The 20,513-nt window shown below is 38.0% G+C and overlaps 1 protein-coding gene across 3 annotated transcripts in view; it reads left to right on the top strand.

Moving 5' to 3' along the window:
- SMAP1 (small ArfGAP 1) overlaps window positions 1-20,513 on the top strand; it is a 176,356-nt gene that overhangs the window by 50,026 nt on the left and 105,817 nt on the right. For all 3 annotated transcript variants that reach the window (XM_017549410.2, XM_017549409.2, XM_017549414.1), the window contains exon 2: window positions 18,712-18,845. In XM_017549410.2, coding sequence (XP_017404899.1) covers window positions 18,712-18,845 — 134 coding nt within the window. The remainder of the gene's footprint in view (window positions 1-18,711; window positions 18,846-20,513) is intronic.

Genomic DNA, 20,513 nt, shown 5'->3' with positions numbered 1-20,513 from the left:
TAATCTCATATTTCTTGGAGGCTTTGTTCATTTCTTTTGACTCTTTTTTCTCGTCTTGCCTTCTCTTTTTATTTCTTTGAGTTGATCTTCAATCTTGATAGCCTTTCTTCTGCTTGATCGATTTGGCTATTAAAACTTGTGTTTGCTTCACATAGTTCTCGTGCTGTGTTTTTCAACTCCATCGAGTCGTTTATGTTTTCCTCTAAGCTGGTTATTATAGTTAGCATTTCGTCTAACCTTTTTTCAAGGTTTTTGGTTTCCTTGAATTGAGTTAGAACATGTTCCTTTAGCTCAGAAAAGTTTGTTATTATCCACCTTCTGAAGCCTGTTTCTGTCAATTCGTCACACTCCTCAGTACAGTTGTGATCGATCCTGTGTTGTTGAGGAATTGTGATCTCTTGAAGGAGAAGAGGTGTTCTGGTCTTTGATGGTTTCATCTTTTTTGTGCTGTTTTTTCCCCATCTTTGTGGAATTACCTGGCTGTGGTGTCAGGGAGCTGCTTGATGAGGTTGCTTGTCTACCTGTGGAGGCGCTACTGGGTTTCTACGGACTCCTTCAGGTTACTAGGGAAGCTTCCTGTGTCTTTTTTGTTTATAGTGGGAGATTAGGCCAGCCTCTTCCACTGACCTGTAGGCGCTCCTGGGTTGTCAAGAACACCCTCCTGTTGCTACGTAGGCTTCCTGTGTTGTTTGTTAAAATATGTATCCCAGTCACACTCCTCTAGTGGTGGGTTGTGCCCTTCCTCCAGTGGGCTGGATCATTCAGGGTTCATCTCAGACTGTGGCACTGGCCGCACAACCCACTAGAGTCAGAGCTTAGTTCCCTGAGGTTTGTGGGGGACGTTAGGAACCTGCAGGCTCTTGTTCAACTCCGTGCTTGTAATTCCTAGCACTTGACTGGCAAAGATCCCCTGTTCTGTGTATTGCTGAGGCTTTGAGGAAAGCACTGTATCTCGACCGGAGTGTCAGAGAGGGAGCCTCTGAACTCGCTGGTCAGATACACTTTCTGGGTGAAGCAGCACCCCTCTCCATCTCGGTCTGCCCTGAGTGTGCATTGTTCACCATTGGACCAGACTCATTGAAACGCCCCTGGTACCTCTGTTGGAGCTAGAAGATCTCTGAATTTCTGTGTCTCTTTTGCTGGGCGTTGTGCGCTGGAGTTGTGTCTAATCCGCCATCTTGGATCTTCTCAGGTGTTTATATTTTCAAATGAAGAAACTCATCTTCATAGTGTGGATACAGGAATAGTTTTTTTAAAAATTATTTTTATTATAATTGTCTTATTCAATGGTTATATACAAGTATTCTGTTCTCTCTTGTTACTCCTTTTTACAAATGAAGGCAAGAATGAAATGAAGGAAACTGTATTGATATAGTATTCTTTTCCACCCTTGAATCTCACATCCAGATTCAAATGTTAAAATTTTACCACACTTATTCTCTTTCTCCTTTATATATATGTACAAACACACATGTTTTCCTCCTGAACTAAGGGTATAGAATCATACCCAAAATGATTCTATACCCTTAAATATTTCAGTGTCTGTTTCCTGCATTGGTTGGCTTTCATGTTGCTGGTAAAGACATATCCGAGACTGGGAATAAAAAGAGGTTTCATTGGCTTTACAGTTCCACATGGTGAGGGAGTTTTCAGAATCATGGTGGGAGGCAAAATGTGGCACTTCTTACATGGTGGCAGCAAGAGAAAATGAGAAAGAAGCAAAAGTAGAAACTCCTGATAAATCCATCAGATCTCATGAGACTTATTAACTGTAATGAGAATAGCACAGCAACGACTGGCCGTCATGATTCAATTACCTTGCCCTAGGTCCCTCTCACAGCACTTAGGAATTCTCTCAGGTACAATTCAAGTTGAGATTTGGATTGGGACACAGCCAAACCACATCATTCTGCTCCTGGCCCCTGCAAATCTTCTGTCCTCACGTTTCAAAACCAATCTTGCCTTCCCAACAGTCCCCCAGAGTCTTAACTCATATCAGCATTAACCCAAAAGTCCACAGTCCAAAGTCTCATTTGAGACAAGGCAAGTCCCTCCTGCCTGTGAGCATGTAAAATAAAAGCAAGCTAGTTACTTCCCATATACAGTGGGGGTACAGGTGTTGGGTGAATACAGCCATTCCAAAAGAAATAAATTGGCCAAAACAAGAGGGTTACAGGGCCCATGCAAGTCCAAAATCCAGCAGGGCGGTCAAATTTTAAGGCTCCAAAATGATCTCCTTGGCCTGCAGGTCTTGCATCCAGGTCATGCTGATGTAAGAGGTAGTAGGTTCCCATGGTCTTGGGTAGCTCTGCCCCTGTGGTTTTGAAGGGTACAGACTCCCTCCTGGCTGCTTTCACAGGCTGGTGTTTAGCCTCTGCAACTTTTCCAGGCGCACTGTTCAAACTGTCAGTGGATTTGCTGTTCTGGGATCTGGAGGACGGTGGCCCTCTTCTCACAGCTCCACTAGGCGGTGCCCCAGTAGGGATTCTGTGTGGGGGCTCTGAGCCCACGTTTCCCTTCCATGCTGCCCTAGCAGAGGCTCTCCATGAGGACCCCACCCCTGCAGCAAACTTTTGCCTGGGCATCCAGTCATTTCCATACATCCTCTAAAATCTAGGTGGAGGTTCCCAAACCTCAGTTCTTGACATTTGTTCCGCCACAGGCTCAACACCACATGGAAGCTACCAAGGTGTGGGGCTTCTACCTTCTGAAGCCACAGCCTGAGCTATACATTGACCCCTTCTAGCCATGGCTGGAGCAGAGTGGCTGGAACACAGGGCACCAAGTCCCTAGGCTGCACATAGCACGGAGACCTTGGCCCACAAAACCACTTTTTCCTCCTGGGCCCCTGGGCCTGTGATGAGAGGGGCTGCCGTGAAGGTCTCTGGCATGGCCTGGAGACATTTTCCCCATGGTCTCAGGGATTAATGTCTTGATAACTTATAGACTCTTAACAGTAGTAGGTGAAATTAGTAAGAAAAGTGTGGGGTTACAGAGAAAAGGACTGGTTCTATGAAAATGATTTGTAGCTTCTTGATACTTTGGAAATTAGGCTCCTTACTATTTACTCAAATTTCTGTAGCCAGCTTGAATTTCTCCCCAGAAAATGGATTTTTCTTTTCTATCACATAGGCTGCAAATTTTTTCCAAACTTTTATGCTCTGCTCCCCTTATAAAACTGAGTGCCTTTAACAGAACCCAAGTTACCTCTTGAATTCTTTGCTGCCTAGAAATTTCTTCCACCAGATACCCTAAATCACCTTTCTCAAGTTCAGAGTTGCACAGACCAACCTCTAAGGCAGGGGCAGAATGCCACCAGTCTCTTTGCTAAAACATAACAAGAGTCACCTTTACTCCAGTTCCCAACAAATTCCTTCTCTATGTCTGAGACCACCACATCCTGAACCTTGTTGTCTGTATCACTATCAGCATTTTGGGCAAAGCCATTCAACAAGTCTCTAGGTGGTTCCAAACTTTCCCATATTTCCTGTCTTCTTCTGAGCCTTCCAAACTGTTCCAACCTCTGCCTATTCCGCAGTTCCCAAGTTGCTTCTACATTTTCAGGTAACTTTTGAACAATACCCTACTCTGCTGGTACCAGTTTACTTTATTAGTCTGGTTTCATGCTGCTGATAAAGACATACCGGAGACTTAGAAGAAAAAGAAGTTTAATTGGGCTTACAGTTCCACATGGCTGGGGAGGCCTCAGAAGCATGGCGGGAAGGTAAAAGACTTCTTACATGGTAGCAGCAAGAGAAAAATGAGGAAGAAGCAAAAGTAAAAACCTGTGATAAACCCATCAGATCTTATGAGACTTATTAACTATAACGAAAATAGCACGGGAAAGACTGGCCTCCATAATTCAGTTACCTTGCCCTGGGTCCCACCCACAACATGTGGGAGTTCTGGGAGAAACAATTCAAGTTGAGATTTGATTGAGGACCTAACCAAACCATATCATCTCCTAATGACAAAGATTTTACATAATCACAGTACATTTGTTAAAATCAGGAAATTATCATTGATATAATACTGTCATCTATAGAATTTATTCACATTTTATCAATTGTTCCAATAATATCAGGGACAACAAATTTGTCAAGCTCTATAAGTATTAATGGAGGACAGTGCCACATAAATAAAGCATACTCTTAGATTGAAATTAGCATTTGTAAAGAAGTTGCCTTCTGAGATAATTAATGGCCACGAGCCTCTGCTAATATATTTGCCTTCCTTATATCCTACAGTTTGACTTTGAATTTTAAGGAGAGTAGGGAGTAGTAGAGAGTAAATTGTTTTTGTTTTTGCCATTTAACCCTTTCCAGTTCCTGACAGAACAGTGGTGCATGCCCAGAACATCTTTTGGGAGGAATCCTGTTATTGTTTTCCTCACTTCGCTGTAACCCTTTCTTTCTTGTCTTTCTTTCATACTTACTAAGCATGTGCTGAGCACTGAATTAAAATGATAGAACCATGTGTATGTACTAATCGTCTGTTTTGTTCTTAGGAAATAGGTTGTTTGGGCAGAAACCACTTAAAAACATTTCTGAGTAAACTTTTATTATATATTATAGGGATATAAAAGTGGCCCTTTACAGACTCTTTTGTTTGTTTGTTTGGACCCTCCTTGGTATTTGTTTTTATGTTTTAGACATTGGATCTTGTTATGTTGCCCAGGCTGGAGTGCAGTGGCTCCAGCACTGCAGCCTTGAATTCCTGCGCTCAAGCATCCCTTCTCCATCAGCCTCCCAGGTAGTTGGGACTATAGGCTCATGCCATTGCACTAGACTTTCCTTGGTATTTCTTAAACGTGCATTTAGCATTTCTTAAGGAGTGCCTTGATGTAAACCTTAAACGTGAAGAAGCTATGTCATTCCTCAAGGCCTTTGTGCCTATTGTTCTGTTTACCTTAATTCTCTTTCCCCAGATAGCTGCATGGTTTGTTACCCTAACTCCTTCAGATCACTGGTCCAATAGAACTTTCCTTGACAAAATAATAACTACCTTTCCCTCTCGCTTCCTTACCTGTACTCCCTATCCATTTTCTCCCTGTTTTCTCCATAAAATTCACCATATTGATACATTATTACTTTCACAGGTTTGCTTGTATACTGTCTTCCATAGGAGTGTAAGTTCCATGATGGCTGGAGTTTATCTGTTTAGTTTACTATATCCCCAGAGCCTTTAATAGTATGTTGACAGTAGACTCTCAGTAAATCTTTGTGAGGTGATGCATGTGCTGCTGTTCTGAGTCTGACTGTGACAGTTTTTTTTTTCCCCTAAAAAAATAGGAATTCTGAGGGAATTATTTAAATACTACAACTTAAGTGCTGTCTTTCTGAGTAGGGAAGGTTTAAAATAATTTGTTTTAGAACTTTTCTTTCAAAGGTTTTATTTTCTATTATGTTATTTATTTGGTTCTACACAATTTTCTTACCAAATACATTGAAAAAAATGATTGCAATGAGTTAAATCTCAATTCTTTTGTTTTTAATAAAATGAAAATGTTTTCTTATTTAATGTCAGTCTTGTTTCAGACCAATTTTAGAATAAATTAATTACATCCATTCCATTGTTGTGGGTGATGTTTGTGCTTGCTGGGCTATTTTGAGGTTTTTTTTTTTTTTAAAGGTAGGATTTATTTATTTATTTATTTATTTTGTGACAGAATTTTGCCCCTGTCGCCCAGGCTGGAGAGCAATGGCTCAGGTAGTTTTCTTGCCTCGCCTCCCGAGTAGCTGGGACCACAGGTGCCCACCACCACGCCCAGCTAATTTTTGTAATTTTAATAGAGACAGTGTTTCACCATGCTGGCCAGGCTGGTCTCGAACTCCTGACCTCAGGTCATCTACCTGCCTTGGCCTTCCAAACTGCTGGACTTACAGGCCAAGCTACCACGCTCTGCCAAGATAAGAAATGTTCTGTGAACTTATTTTTGAGTGATCACAATCACTTGCCTTCTATTAATGCTTCCTATTAGTAAATGATTAATTAGTTTGTGGAAAGTTTCTTCTGATCAGCAATGTGGTAACTCTTTTGAAGTTTATAAAGGTTGGGCAGGAACTCTAATTGTAAAATGTTATCGTTACATGTCATCTTTTAGCATTGCCAATGCTGCTTTGCAGGAAAATGTGAATGTGACATAGTAATCACTGGTGACTAGATCATAGTGAAATATGTTAGTAGCTTTAAGATTACTTAAAAAGGGATATTTTAAAGAACAATTTGTTTCCTTAATAAAATATTACATAATGAAATATATTTAATATTTAAAAACTCCCAAACATTCTATTGAGTGTAGTTGCCTAGGAGAATCCTTTTGGAAATTTAAAATAACTTTTGTCCGAATACTATTTATGAAACTTCTATTTAAATTTTTGGGTTTAAATGTGAAATCTTTTAAATATGATAGCACCTGAGTCAGTGGCTTCTTAGCTGGCATTTCTGTGTATTTGCTTAGACCCCGTATCCTAAATTATTCAACCTGCTAGTTACAGTACTGGCTGCCATTTTTTCTTTTTTGGTAAAATAAGGAAAAAGCAATAAAAGAAAGAAATGTATGATATTTCATTTCTATGTTTAAATAAATACAGCTTTTTAAAAACACCTTTATCAATATATAATTTATATGCTGTAAAATTCTCTTAAGTGTATATAATTCAGTGATTTTTAGAATATTAACAGAGTTTCACAAGTCTCACCACTGTAGAATTTTAGAATGCTGCCATCACTTGAAAAAGATCCCTCCTGCCTATTTGCATTTATTCCCCATCTCCCCCTGCCCCTGCTCCAGGTTCTTTTGCATGTTTGCATTTCATTTGTTCATAAGTGGAAAACATTTTTTTTTAATATGGTTTCCTGCTTTTCCTGGTAGTCCACAAACATACCCAACCCATAATATAGCTGACCATAGGCAGTGAAGTGCTAGTCAGTACTCTTGGGTAAAGAACAAAGGGACTTGTGCTATGGAAAGAGAAGGTGTTTGTTTCTTGTTTCCTGCTTTACCCTGGACAGTATTTTGATATACCTAGTTTCTCTTTGAGATCCTTTTACTACTTTGGTGTGTATCTCTTTCCCTGGGCATCTGCTACTATGATGCTGCCTTAAGAATTTACCTTTACGTCTCAGTTGATTTTGCCCTTCTCTTCTGTTTCTTCGTGGACAAAATTCTCTATCCTTTGCAGTTTCTCTCTCTAACAAATCAAACCAAATCAAATCCAATTCTTACTGCTTTTAATGTTGGGTATTATGAGGAAAGAAAGCAAACATGATAATTTGAGGAGGATTGATACTTCTGGATAGATGAAGAAATTGCATGTTTAAACCTATATCATTAGCCTCATCAGTAAGTGACTTGGCATTTTGAAAAGCTGACAAAGTAGAGTAAAATTAGTCAGGCAGTATAAGAGAATTTCATTTGGAATGATGGAATTACCATAGTAGGAGACACAGTATTATTCACAGTTACATTTAGAGATTTGCCCCTGTCATGGTCTCAGCTGGCTCTCTCCATTTTTTATGTTTTGAGCCTAAGTTTCTCAATCTTTAAAATGCAGTGGCAATATTATTTCCTCACATATTTGTTAGGATTAGACAGACAGTGTATTTGGAAATATGATGAATAGTGTCTTACGTATTCAGTAAGATGGTAGGTTCCTCTAAAAATACTCCCGTAGCAGTTTTGGCAGCAGTAACCCAGGTGGCTCAAGGTCTTAGTTATCCTTTGTAAGCTAGAGACTGCTTAAATTTTTATACCAGATATTGTGCTGGGTACAGAACATATAGAGATCAATAACATGAAGTCCCTATTCTCAAAGACATCGCTGTTTCTGAGAAAAGACAGATAAAACAATTAACTGTAAATCATTGTGTTAAATGTTATTTTTAAAGTGCTGTTGGGGCATTGGAGAAGGCTTTATAGAATAAGTCTTAAAAGGAAGTTACTGTTAGCATTAAATTCTTTGTTCCTCATTGTATTTTCTTTATAAAAAATATGTAAGAAAGCTTTTCTATTTGCTAATTCATCATGATAATCAGAAACTGAAGAGAAATTTCTTCTCAGAAGAGCACATGGTTTCATCTTATTTCTCAAATCATGTGAAAGCTACAAGGCAAGTGTATTGAGGTCTCAATAAAATTTCTGTTCATTTTTTAGACATGTAATGTCTTTTACATTATTTATACTTAATAATGATTTATCATTCAGTCAACCTCATTTATCCACTTTTCTCTAGGGTTTCCATACCTTAAAACTGTCGTTTTTATCTGGAAGTTAGTAGTCATGTAACACTGTACAAATTTTAGGGGTGTGTGTGTATGTATGTGTATTTGTGTGTGTGTGTGTGTGTGTGTGTGTGTATGTGTGTATATGCATGTCAAAATTTAAATTACCATTTAAATAAAAACCTTAGTAGTTATCAGGTACTGCAATGTTATATTTTTTGGCTATGTATTACAGTATAGCTGAAACTCTTCAAGATGGGAGTGGGAGGGCACTGTTCATTTTACCAAGAATGCACCTTGTTCTTATACCCTGTCCAGACTTTACCTTTTTTTTTTTTTAGACAAGGTCTCCCTCTGCTGTCCAGGCTGGAGTGCACTGGCAGGATCTCAGCTCACTGCAACCTCTGTTCAAGCGATTCTCACACCCTAGCTTCCTGAGTAGCTGGGACTATAGGCATGTACCACCATGCCCAGCTAATTTTTGTATTTTTAGTAGAGACAGGGTTTTGCCATGTTGGTTAGTCTGGTCTTGAATCCCTTGTCTCAAGTGATCTGCCTACCCCAGCCTCCCAAAGTGCTGGGATTACAGGTTTGAGCCACTGCACCCAACCAACGTAATACGTCAAATGCCACTGTCTCTACAAACCTGCATTAATATCATTGGCCAACATTCGTTTTTTACTTTTTCTGTGTTCCTCTGTCATTTGTACTTAATACTGTAACCATTATCTAATTATTAGAGTTCAAGCTTCTTGAAGGCAGCATTTGTGTTTTGTCATCTTTGTTTAATACTTTAGTCAAAATAGACACATAATGCATTATTGGTGATTTAAATTGGATCTAGGAAACTCAGCTTTGATGAAAAAGTCTTTTATTATTCTTTAACCCCTCTTAGAATTTTGACTCTAAAATCAGGGATTGTGAAATCTCTTGTGTGTTCTGTTTGCTACTACCAACATGCAAATGTAATTCACACTGATTGTGTGCAGTAGCTCATTCCTGCAATCCCAGCAGTTTGAGACGCTGAGGCAGGAAGATTGCTTGAGCCTGGAGGATTGCTTGAGCCCAGAAGTTTGAGACCAGCCTGGATACCATGGTGAAACCCTATCTTTACAAAAAACACAAAAATTAGCTGGGCATGGTAGTATGTGCCTGTAGTCCCAGCTACTTAGGAGGCTGAGGTGGGAGGATAACTTGAGCCAAGGAGGAAAGAGATTTCGGTGAGCCAAGATCTTCCTCACTGCACTCCAGCCTGGGTGACAGAGTGAGACTGTCTCAAAAAAAAAAAAAAAAAAGTGGCTTAAACAGGATAGAAGTTTATTTCTTCTTCACATCGGTCTGGACATGAACTGTTCAGTATGAGTAGAGTAGTTCTGTCATCTTCACCACGGGGCTTTTGTAATGGATCCAAAGTAGCAGGTTCATTCCTTATTGTCTCCCAGCAAATGGAAAAGGAGAATAGGCCAGGGGAACAAAGGCCCAGTGTGGCAATGGCAAAATACATCGTTTCTGTTTACATTCTACAGGAGAGGCTGAGAAATGTTGTCTTTCTATCAAGACAGCCATGTTTCTAGCTAAAATTCAGAAGCCTTTACTACTTAAAGGAAGAATGGGAAAATTGACATTAAAGATAGTAATTTTTGCCATAGTTTTTAGCTTTATTTCCATTTTTAAAAATAGTAGATCAGTTGTTCCAGGAATCAAAGAATTTGAGTATTTGACTGAGTCATCAGACCTAGCAGATTTTTAAATTATATAGCCCATTCCCTTACTGTAGGTGACACAAAAGGTCATATAAGAGCCTTCCCAGTGAGAAATTTACCATCTACTTTAGGAGACAGAACTAATTACAAATGAAAAAGGAGCACATACCTATTGTGGCACATTTTATGTGATATACTGTCAAAAGTATAGACATTTGTAGGAGATAAATATTTCCTGTAATCTAAAATAGAGGAAAATAGGAAACTGTTAAAGATTTGGAGTTGGAAACTGAAATGGTGTAAGAGTGTAAACTGGTAATAGAGTTCAGAGTGGGTGAGTTATCTTTCTCCCTCTTAATCTGATTATGGCATTGAGTGGATGAGCTCCCTCCCTTTTGCTCTGCCTAACCTCTGAGGTTACCTATGACTTTTTAGCCTCAGTTACCACATCCAGATGTTCTTTCTTAGCCCCATTACTCTTGACTTCTTTGGAACGTTTGATACTATTGAACATCTTTTTAAAAAGTATTTTTATTTTACTTTAAGTTCTGGGGTACATGTGCAGATCTTGCAGGATTGTTACATAGGTATACATATGCCATGGTGGTTTGCTGCCTTCATCTTCCCGTCACCTACATTAGTTATTTCTCCTAATGTTATCACTCCCCAATCTCCCCACCCACTGCTATCCCACCCCTCACCCCCCACCCCCCAGCAGACCCCAGCATGTGATGTGATTTTTTTTTCCTGTTTTTGAAGATAGCTTTTCTTTGAAACGACCTCATTCTCTAATTTTGTATTGCCTTTCATTTTCTCCCTAAGATTTAGTACTCTACTTTTTTTTGGCTCTTTTTGTTCTTAGTACTGCAGCTATCATCTTAACAAAAAAAGGTGCAGGTGCATGTATGTGCCTCATGCGTGCATGTGTGTGTTTGTATGCACGTGTATGTATGTATCCAGTTTGAACTTTAATCCTATATTCTAAATTGCCTGCTGGACATTTTCATCTTGATGTATCACTGTCCTTTAAAGCATTCAGTGGATCGCCTGCAAAATTTCTGACTCCACAAGTACCCTTATGCTTTATATCCCAGGTGCAAAATTTGCATTTTGGTCTACCTTCTCTTTTGCCACTGTATATTTTATGAATAAGCCCTGTCAGTTCTTCATGGTGTTTTCATATTTGTTTGTTTCCATTCTTACTGCTGCCACATTTATCAGTTCCTTAATTACATTAGGTATATGAAGGCAAATCAGGAAGTGTGCTGAATGCTTGAGTTAAAGACTGTGGAGAATGCTCTAGAACCTTGCTATTCAAAATGTCATCTGTAGATGGCAGCATGGGCATCACTGGGAACTTGTTAGGATGCAGAATCTTAGAAGCTACGCTGGGGGCTACAGAATTAGAATAGTCATTAGAATATTCATTTTCATGATTTTTCCAGTTGATGCACATGCACATTAGGGTTTGAGAGACACTGATCTAGAGTTCACTGTGCATTTCTCCTTTCCTCCTCTCTTCTCCCCCTCACCCCCCTATTTTCTGACTAGAGTGCAGTGGTACCATCATAGCTCAAAGGGACTTCGAACTTCTAGGCTCAAGTGATCCTTCTGCCTCAGCCTCCCAAGAAGCTAGACCTACAGGCACGTGCCACTACGTGCAGTGTGTAGTTTTTAATTTTTAATAGAGACCACTGTGGTCTCACTGTGTTATCCACGCTGTTCTCAAACTCTTGGCCTCAAATGATTTTCCCACCTTGGCTTCCCAAAGTGCAGGGTTACAGGTGTGAGACACTATATCCCACCCACTATGTATCTCTTTAACCTTTCTTCATTTGAGACTTAATTGGTAAAAATAATTAAACCCCTAGTTGTTACTCTGTAACCATTTACATTAATGTGTAAGCTTCAAAACAGATTGTTCTGTTGTCAATTGTTGTGTTAGAAGTGATGAGACAGAGTGGAAAGTAACTGGGGGAGGCAACTCTATTTTAGAGTAGTCATAGATGACCCAGATGTATATTTGCCAGTTTATAGATGTCATTTCTCAAATTTAAAAGCAGAATATTTGGGGATAAGTTGCATGCACATAATCTTCTTCCTGTGTAATTAAGGAATTTGAGGGGGACATTATTGTTAGTTTTACTGTATTGTAGTTACTGGCTTTAATGTTGTTTTGTATAGCAGTGTCACCTTTAGATAAACAGCATATACTTAAGACAGGCGGCTACATTTTTAAAAAGCTTTATTTTTTATTTTTTTGATAGGGAGTCTTGCTCTGTCACCCAGGCTGGAGTGCAGTGGTGGGATGGATCTCTGCTCACTGCAACCTCTGCCTCCCGGGTTCAAATGATTTTCCTGCCTCAGCCTTCTGAGTAACTGGGAGTACAGGCATCCACCACCATGTCTGGCTAATTTTTGTATTTTTAGTGGAAACAGGGTTTCACCATGTTGGCCAGGCTGGTCTTGAACTCCCAACCTAAAGTGATCTGCCTGCCTCGGCCTCCCTAAGTGCTGGTATTATGGGCCTGAGCCACTGTGTTAAGCTGCTTGATTTTATTGATATCTCATACTATATGCATACATTTTTCATAGATAATTTATAGAAGTATATTAGGAATACAATTCTGAATATTTGGCATATTTTCCAGATATTTTATTTTTTCATTTTACTTTATTTTGTAATATGATTTTCAATATATGAAAATCATATATTTCATTTTACTTTATTTTCAATATGTGAAAATCGTAAGATTTTTAAATTATTGTGAAAGAATATATTCAAAGGTATGAAGAATTGTACAGCTAAGCTTGTATTCTTTTATTCATATGTGAGGTTTTTTTTTTAGAACTTTTTGACCATGAACTGAAGAACTAACATTTTGTAGCACACCTCAGTTCATATATGCGTATTATATGTAACTGAAACACAAGTTTATATTTTTGACATACAGCCTAGGAATTCAGTGTTACTGTTGCTCCCCAAGGCCACAGTGAACTTTTCCCTGATCACATACTCTTTCCTCACCACCGGTTGCCTGCCTCGGTTGCATGACATTTGTAGTCACCTTTAATTAATATGCAATATACTATTATTTTACACATTTTTTCAACTTATATGTAAATGGTTTCACCCTGTATATATTTATCTGTAACCTTTCTTAATGTCAGTGTTATATTTGAGATTTAGCCATGTCGATCCACGGCTTTTTGTTTTTGTTTTCTTTTTTTTTTTTAATTATACTTTAAGTTCTGGGGTACATGTGCAACTTGTGCAGGATTGTTAAATAGGTATTCACATGCCATGGTGGTTTGCTGCATCCATCCCCCTGTTATCTACATTAGGTATTTCTCCTAATGTTATCCCTCCCCAGTTCCTCCGCCCCCTGCTATCCCTCCCCCTCACCTAGCCCCCACCCCCCACTCCCCAACTGGCCCTGGTGTATGATGTTCCCCTCCATGTGTCCATGTGTTCTCATTGTTCAGCACCCACTTATGAGTGAGAACATTCGGTGTTTGGTTTTCAGTTCTTGCGTCAGTTTCCTGAGAATGATTGTTTCTAGCTTCATCCATGTCCCTGCAAAGGACGTGAATGTATCCTTTTTTATGCTTCATCCTTTTTTATAGTATTCCATGGTATATATGTGCCACGTTTTCTTTATCCAGTCTATCATTGATGGGCTTTTGGGTTGGTTCCAAGTCTTTGCTATTGTAAACAGTGCCACAATGAACATACATGTGCATGTACCTTTATAATAGAACAATTTATAATCCTTTGGGTACATACCCAGTAATGGGAGTGCTGGATCAAATGATATTTCTAGTTCTAGATCCTTGAGGAATTGCCACACTGTCTTCCACAATGGTTGAACTAATTTACACTCCCACCAATAGTGTAAAAGCATTCCTGTTTTTTCGCATCCTCTCCAGCATGTCTCCTGATTTTTTAGTGATCACCATTCTAACTGGTGTGAGATGGTATGTCATTGTGGTTTTGATTTGCATTTCTCTACTGACCAGTGATGTTGAGCTTTTTTTCATATGTTTGTTAGCTGCATAAATGTCTTCTTTTGAGAAATGTCTGTTCATATCCTTTGCCTATTTTTTGATGGAGTGGTTTTTTTTTCTTGTAAATTTGTTTAAGTTCTATGTAGATTATGGATATTAGCCCTTTTTCAGATGGGTAGCTTGCAGAAATTTTTTCCCATTCTCTTGGTTGCTGGTTCACTCTAATTACAGTTTCTTTTGCTGTGCAGAAGGTCTGGAGTTTAATTAGATCCCATTTGTCTATATTGGCCTTTATTGCCATTGCTTTTGGTGTTTTAGTCGTGAAATCCTTGCCTATGCCTATGTCCTGAATGGTACTGCCTAGGTGTTCTTCTAGGGTCTTTATGGTGTTAGGTCTTATGTTCAAATTTTTAATCCATCTGGAGTTAATTTTTATATAAAGTGTAGGGAAGGGGTCCAGTTTCAGCTCTCTGCATATGGATAGCCAGTTTTCCCAATACCATTTATTAAATTGGGAATCATTTTCCTATTGCTCATTTTTGTCAGATTTGTCAAAGATCACCTGGTTGTAGGTGTGTGGTGTTATTTCTGAGGCCTCTGTTCTGTTCCATTGGTCTATATCTCTGCTTTGGTACCAGTACCATGCTGTATTGATTACCGTAGCCTTGTAGTATATTTTGAAGTCAGGTAGCATGATGCCTCCAGCTTTGGTTTTTTTTTTTTTTGTTTTTTGTTTGTTTGTTTGTTTGCTTAGGATTGTCTTGGCTATGCAGGCTCTTTTTTGGTTCTATATGAAGTTTAAGGTGGTTTTTTCCCAGTTCTGTGAGGGATAATGGTACCTTGATGGGGATAGCATTGAATCTGTAAGTTACTTTGGGCAGTCTGGCCATTTTCACGATATTGATTCTTCCTAACCATGAACATGGAATGTTTCTCCATCTGTTTATGTCCTGTCTTATTTCTTTGAGTGGTGGTTTGTAGTTCTCCTTGAAGAGGTCCTTCGCATCCCTTGTAAGTTGTATTCCTAGGTATTTTATTCTCTTTGTAGCAATTCTGAATGGGAGTTCGCTCATGATTTGGTTATCTATTTGTCTGTTATTGGTGTATAGGAATGCTTGTGATTTCTGCACATTGATTTTGGATCCCAAGACTTTGCTGAAGTTACTTTATCAGCTTAAGGAGATTTTGGGCTGAGACAATGGGGTCTTCTAGATAGACAATCATGTCATCTGTAAATAGAGACAATTTGACTTTCTCTTTTTCTAATTGAATACCCTTTATTTCTTTTTCTTGCCTGATTGTTCTGGCCAGAACTTCCAATACTATGTTGAACAGAAGTAGTGGAGAGGACACCCTTGTCTTGTGCCAGTTTTCAAAGGGAATGTTTCCAGTTTTTGCCCATTTAGTATGATACTGGCTGTGTGTTTGTCATAAATAGCTTTTATTATTTTGAGATATGTTCCATCGATACCTAGTTTATTGAGAGTTTTTAGCATAAACAGCCTTCTCTGCATCTATTGAGATAATTGTGGTTTTTGTCTTTGGTTCTGTTTATGTGATCGATTATGTTTATAGATTTTTGTATGTTTAACCAACCTTGCATCCGAGGAATGAAGCCGACTTGATCATGATGGATAAGCTTTTTGATGTACTGTTGCATTTGGTTTGCCAGTATTTTATTAAGAATTTTCACATCAATGTTCATCATGTATATTGGCCTGAAATTTTCTTTTTTTAGTTGTGTCTCTGCCAGGTTTTGGTATCAGGATGATGTTGGTCTCATAAAATGAGTTAGGGAGGATTTCCTCTTTTTGTATTGTTTGGAAGAGTTTCAGAAGGAGTGGTACCAGCTCCTCTTTGTACCTAAGGTAGAGTTTGGCTGTGAACCCATCTGGTCCTGGACTTTTTTCGGTTGGTAGGCTATTTATTAATCATTGTCTCAACTTTAGACCTTGTTATTGGTCTTTTCAGAGATTCAACTTCTTGGTTTAGTTTTGGGCGGTGTCAGTGACCAAGAATTTACCCATTTCTTCTGGATTTACTGGTTTATATGCATAGAGCTGTTTGTAGTAATCTCTTAGTGTAGTTTGTATTTCTGTGGAATCAGTGGTGATACCCCTTTATCATTTTTTATTGTATCTATTTCATCCTTCTCTCTTTTCTTTTTTATTAGTCTGACCAGTGGTCTGTTTTGCTGATTTTTTTCAAAAAACCAGCTCTTGGATTTATTGATTTTTTTTGAAGGGCTTTTTGTTTCTCTGTCTCCTTTAGTTCTGTTCTGATCTTAGTTATTTCTTGTCTACTGCTAGCTTTTGAATTTGTTTGATTTTGCTCCTCTTTTAATTGTGATGTTAGGGTGTTCTTTTAATTGTGATGTTAGGGTGTTGATTTTAGTTCTTTCCTCCCTTTTCATGTGGGCATTAGAGCTATAAATTTTCCTCTAGACACTGCTTACAGTGTGTCCCAGAGATTCTGGTACATTGTGTTGTCTTTCTCATTTGTTTCGAAGAACATCTTTATTTCTGCCTTCATTTCATTATTTATCCAGTAGTCATTTAGGAGCAGGTTGTTCAATTTCCATGTAATTGTGCAGTTTTCAGTGAGTTTCTTAATCCTGAGTTCTAATTTGATTGCACTGTGGTCTGAGAGAGTGTATGATTTCTGTTCTTTTGCATTTGCTGAGGAGTAATTTACTTCCAATTATGTGGTTAATTCTAGAGTAAGTGTGATGTGGTACTGAAAAGAATGTATATTCTGTGGGTTTGGGTGGATAGTTCTGTAGATGTCTATTAGGTCTGCTTGGTCCAGAGTTGAGTTCAAGTTCTGGATATCCTTATTAATTTTCTGTTTCATTGGTGTGTCTAATATTGACAGTGGGGTGTTAAAGTTTCCCACTATTATTGTGTGGGAGTCTAAGTCTCTTTGTAGGTCGTCAGGAACTTGGTTTATGTATCTGGGTGCTCCTGTATTGAGTATGTATATATTTAGGATCGTTAGCTCTTCTTGTTGCATTGATCCTTTTACCATTATGTAATGCCCTTCTTTGTCTCTTTTGATCTTTGTTGGTTTAAAGTTCATTTTATCAGACACTAGGATTGCAATGCCTGCTTTTTTTTTTTTTTTTCTCTCTCCATTTGCTTGTTAAATCTTCCTCCATCCCTTCATCCCTTTATTTTGAGCCTATGTGTGTCTTTGCGCCTGAGATAGGTCTCCTGGATGCAGCATACTGATGGGTCTTTACCCTTTATCCAATTTGCCAGTTTGTGTCTTTTAATTGGAGCATTTAGCCCATTTTCATTTAACCTTAATATTGTTAGGTGTGAATTTGATCCTGCCATTTTGAGGCTAGCTGGTTGTTTTGCCTGTTAGTTGATGCAGTTTCTTAATTGTGTCAAAGGTCTTTACAATTTGGTATGTTTTTGCAGTGGCTGGTACTGGTTGTTCCTTTCCATGTTTAGTGCTTCCTTCAGGAGCTCTTGTAAGGCAGGACTTGTGGTTACGAAATCTCTCAGCAGTTGCTTGTCAGTAGAGGATTTTATTTCTCCTTCACTTATGAAGCTTAGTTTGGCTGGATATGAAATTCTGGGTTGAAAATTCTTTTCTTTAAGGATGTTGAATGTTGGCCCCCACTCTTCTGGCTTGTAAGGTTTCTGCTGAGAGATCCGCTGTGAGTATGATGCACTTCCCTTTGTGGGTAACCTGGCCTTTCTCTCTGGCTGCCCTTAGCATTTTCCTTTATTTCAACCCTGGTGTATCTGATGATTATGTGCCTTGGGGTTGCTCTTCTTGAGGAATATCTTTGTGGCGTTTTCTGTATTTCCTGAACCTGAATGTTGACCTCCCTTGCTAGGTTGGGAAAGTTCTCCTGGATAATATCCTGAAGAGTGTTTTCCAAGTTGGTTTCATTCTCCCTATTACCTTTGGGTACACTGATCAAATGTAGATTTGGTGTTTTCACATAATCCCGTATTTCTTGGAGGCTTTGTTCATTTCTTTTAACTCTTTTTTTCTCTAGACTTACCTTCTTATTTTATTTCATTGAATTGATCTTCAATCTTTGATATCCTTTCTTCCATGATCCAAGCCTTTTTGAAGTAGTCTTTGTTTCGCATTCTTGCCAACACTTAGTACTAGTAGTTAAAAATTTTGTTTCCCTATATGTTGTGTGCAAAATATAACTGTAGAGTTAAAGAACACTTCACTGATTACCAGTGAGACTGTGCATATTTTCATGCTTATTGGCCTGGCCATACATTTCTTCTGTGAATTATTCATTAATATCTTTTTGTTCCTTTTCTGTTGGGCTGGTTGTGTTTTTCTTAATTTCAACATTTAATTTTTAAAATGTCTTTGATTTTTATTTGTTGGGAATCTTGTAAGCATATCTTATGCATTTAATAAAGAAATTATTTTTACCGTAGGGTATTAGTATGCCTGATTCAAATATGCTGAGCGAAAAAACTGTATAAATTAGTTTTAAAATATTAGAGTAGAGGGGAAGTTTCTAGGAAAGCAAAATGAGTAAAATCATTACAGTTCTTGTCATACCCGTGGTCCCCATCCTGTTCCCTGTCTCGTATCATTAAGATTCTTGAAGATTGCCAAGACACATGTCTTCTTAGCAAACTGCTGCCTGTACCATTTGAAAATTTGAGCATGTGACTTCTGTAAGCTTCTATTATAATTATATAAAACCCAGAATGCTTCTAATATGCCATTATGTTTATTTTAGTTTTTAATATTTGCCCTTTTTTTTTGGATTCTTCTTCTTAATTAGGTCCTCGATGGGCTTCCTGGAATATTGGTGTGTTTATTTGCATCAGATGTGCTGGAATTCATAGAAATCTTGGGGTTCATATATCCAGGGTCAAATCAGTCAACCTAGACCAATGGACAGCAGAACAGATACAGGTAAACATTACATTACTAAGAAATTATTTAAAATATTTAAAATAATTTAAAAATATTTAACCCTTCTTGCATTTAAGGATTAATGTTGAAAAGCAGTACTGTATATTGAAATGACATATGCCACTTATAAAATTGGAATGTTTGAGTTTTCAGTTCACAGAATTGTTTCTTTTTGTGTTTATAGGAAAGTCAGTTTTTAATCCATTCTTTCTAGAATGTTGACTTTAAACTCTTTTAAAAATATTATTTCTTTTGTTGATAAAATTTGCTAGTACAATTTCATAATTTGTTTTATTTATTTATTTATTTTGTCAGTAGAGGGAGTCTGGGTAAAGATAAGGTAAAAAAAAAAAAAAAAAAAAAAAAAAAAAACACCTCTTGCCTGAAAGCTGACTTGAATAATTTCCTTTCTGTTCTTAGGTGTTCTCAGTTTTCAGACAAGGCCCAGGAGTTGTAAGACAACCTAGTGAACAAATGTTCTTATGACCAATCTAAACTTATATATGAGTGGTTTAACTCTGCTAGAGGTAGATTCGTAGTTTTAAAAGTTTGCCATTTTTCCAATGTGGCAGTCTTAAATTCTCAAAATTTTACTTTTTATCTTTTAGGTTGGCTGCTATTGTAAGAATGATTACTTTTACTGGTCTTATGTAATTCACAGTGAGGTTACACCACTTATTTATGCCCTTTTGAAATTACTTTTAAGCCTCTCCAAAGTGCTAGATACATAAATACATGTGGTTGAAACTCAGTGATACACCTCCGAATCATAGAGAAACAACCCAAGAGTTTGCATGAATGGGGTGAAGTAATGGTAGAAAAACAGAATGGAGATCATCAGGCTATAAAGTCAAGCATAATTTATTTAGTTCCATCTTAAATTGGTTTTTGAGCTTTTTGCTGGCATAAAAGGAAATGCAATCTTTTATGTATTTTCAAGATCCTTGAGGAGAAAACACACTAGTTACATCAAAGAAGCAGAGGTTTTTTAAACACTTCCTATAAGGCAGTGTTCTTAACCTTTCTGTAGAACATGGTAACAGTTGTCATGATGTTGTAAGTCTTTTTTTGTTTGTTTGAGACAGGGTCTTGCTATGTTGTCCAGGCTGATCTCAAACTCTTGGGCTCAAGAGATTCTCCCATGCCAGCCTTTCAGGTAGCTGTGACTACAGGCATGCACCACCATGCTCAGCTGATGTTGTAACTCTTTTTCAAGAAACAGTGAGGTGTAGCTTAACAGTATAACTTCGTGTTTGTAATGGGTTATGGAGATACAGAACATTCAGGACTGAAGTATCTTGCTTTTTTAATGGTTCATTTCAAACTAAGGATAAAACATGAGATCCCTCAACAGTTCAGTTCTTCAGAAATGTTTTTCTCAGGTTGTTGAGAAGAAATGAATAGCAAATTATTTGAGATGGATAGCTGTGTAGCTTAGAGTAGAATTTTCTAATCAGAGGGCTGCAGTTCACTGGTTTTCTTTGGCATAGGTTACAAGTACATGGCAAAATATTGGATTTTTTTTTATAATCTAAGGATTTTAAAAACAGTTATTAAGTAATACATAATATTTGAAATTGTATTTGAACATTATATGATTCCACCTCTCAACTTCTTGATAGGAATTGCTCTGTCTGCCTCCCCTCCCCTCCCCTCCCCTCACCTCCC

The sequence above is a fragment of the Cebus imitator genome, unplaced genomic scaffold (genome assembly GCF_001604975.1).
Source record: "Cebus imitator isolate Cc_AM_T3 unplaced genomic scaffold, Cebus_imitator-1.0 Scaffold218, whole genome shotgun sequence".
Lineage (NCBI taxonomy): Eukaryota > Metazoa > Chordata > Mammalia > Primates > Cebidae > Cebus > Cebus imitator.
The sequence above is the reverse complement of the archived record's forward strand: the minus strand, read 5'-3'. Positions and strand labels throughout refer to the sequence as shown.